Source organism: Rhagoletis pomonella, unplaced genomic scaffold (assembly GCF_013731165.1).
Source record: "Rhagoletis pomonella isolate Grant_MI unplaced genomic scaffold, Rhpom_1.0 Rhpom_scaffold_00006, whole genome shotgun sequence".
NCBI classification, from domain to species: Eukaryota; Metazoa; Arthropoda; class Insecta; order Diptera; family Tephritidae; genus Rhagoletis; species Rhagoletis pomonella.
In genome coordinates, this window is record NW_023458560.1 from 66,810,329 (window position 1) to 66,811,821 (window position 1,493).

At 32.6% G+C, this 1,493-nt stretch overlaps 1 protein-coding gene across 1 annotated transcript; it reads left to right on the forward strand.

The window, feature by feature from the left end:
* Positions 1–438: 438 nt before the first annotated feature.
* LOC118742051 lies at positions 439–1,068 on the forward strand. Its single transcript, XM_036474019.1, has 3 exons — positions 439–541; positions 639–997; positions 1,051–1,068. The coding sequence occupies exons 1-3, from the start codon at positions 439–441 to the stop codon at positions 1,066–1,068; spliced, it is 480 nt and encodes a 159-aa protein (XP_036329912.1).
* The last annotated feature ends 425 nt before the right edge of the window (positions 1,069–1,493 follow it).

Sequence of the window (1,493 nt, forward strand, 5' to 3'; positions counted from 1 at the left end):
AAAAATGGGAAAAAGGAAATTTAATGTAGAAAGATATGTGAAGTATGAAGAAAGCACTAAGAAAAGCAAATGCCTCATAGAAACTTGCAAACGTGAATTAAGTGGAAAGTCAGCAGCAAATATTAGACGGCATTACAAGCTTGTACACAAAACTGACATAATGGATAACAGTGATGGAGTGGGAGTGAAATTAGTAGTAAAATACAACGAAAAACTGTTACCAAATTAAAAGCTGGATTTTTAAGATGCTGCATGGGATTGATAACTAAAAAAAATATTCCTTTCAGAATATTTGATGACGAGGAGTATTTTAAAAAGCTTATAGAGCCATATGAGCAAAAATTTCAAACTAATTTAAATTCGAAGAATATAGTAACTATTCTGGATAAAGCAAGTAAACAAATCAAAGAAAAAATTGCTCAATTGGTAAAAAATATAATGGTTTCATTAAAAATCGATATTGCAACTCGAATGGAACGAAGTGTACTAGGCGTTAATTTACAATACATTAGGGATTACAAAATACATATAAATACCATAGGTAAGTAATGAAATTATGTTGTATATACATACTATATATGAACCCATTTATATGCTTTATATCTACTTAACTTTGCATTCGCTCATATATTTTTCAGGCATGATTGAAACTACGAAACGACACACCGCTGAAAATCTGAAAGAGGAAATATTAAAATGCCTTACTGAATACGGTATCAGCATAAACCAAATTTACTCTAGCACCACTGATAACGGTGCAAATGTTGTCAGAATGTCCAAATTGTTACAAGAAATGCAACAGGACAACTTTTCTAATGACGAGGACATTGAAACGGATTATGCTGAATCAAACAGTATCCAGTCGCAAATTGCTTCTGTTTTCTCTGTTGTTCGTTGTGCCGCACATGCAATACAGTTAGCAGCCTATGATGTTTTGAAAACAATAGAAGGGGACATTAAAGAATGCCGAAACATTGTAAAGAAATTACGGACATCGGTAAGATCGGGTAATGTCGAAATTAGTTTGCCATGCCTTGACAATGCAACTAGATGGAACTCGACCTATGATATGATAAACTCCATAATCAGTATAAGAGATTACATAGATAATCTGTCACATATTAACGTCAACTGGATATTTGTACAAAATTTCCTAGCTGCTTTTCGTCCAATAGCTAAATGCACTCTAAAACTGCAACACGAGCAATATATTATTGGAGACTTTTTTAGAGATTGGCTAACATGTGAATTGGAGCTTAAAAAGTTAGTGTCTACCAATTCATATGCGGAAGCTCTTCTAAATACAATGAAGAAAAGGAAAGATACACTTATGGGAAATAATGCATTCATTGCTGCACTTTATATGGATCCGCGCTTTAATTTCGACAACACCCCTCTTCTAAGCTATGATCAAAAGCAAGCTGCTGTGGTAATTATAAATATTTTGATTTTGATATATTTTTCTATATCTTAATTTGAATATTGCTTATTAA

Bases quoted from the DNA above. Each gene is read 5' to 3' on its own strand.
- LOC118742051 (XM_036474019.1), top strand. From the start codon at position 439: ATGGTTTCATTAAAAATCGATATTGCAACTCGAATGGAACGAAGTGTA. The intron at 542-638 runs GTAAGTAATGAA...TATATTTTTCAG, and splicing joins AATACATATAAATACCATAG to GCATGATTGAAACTACGAAA.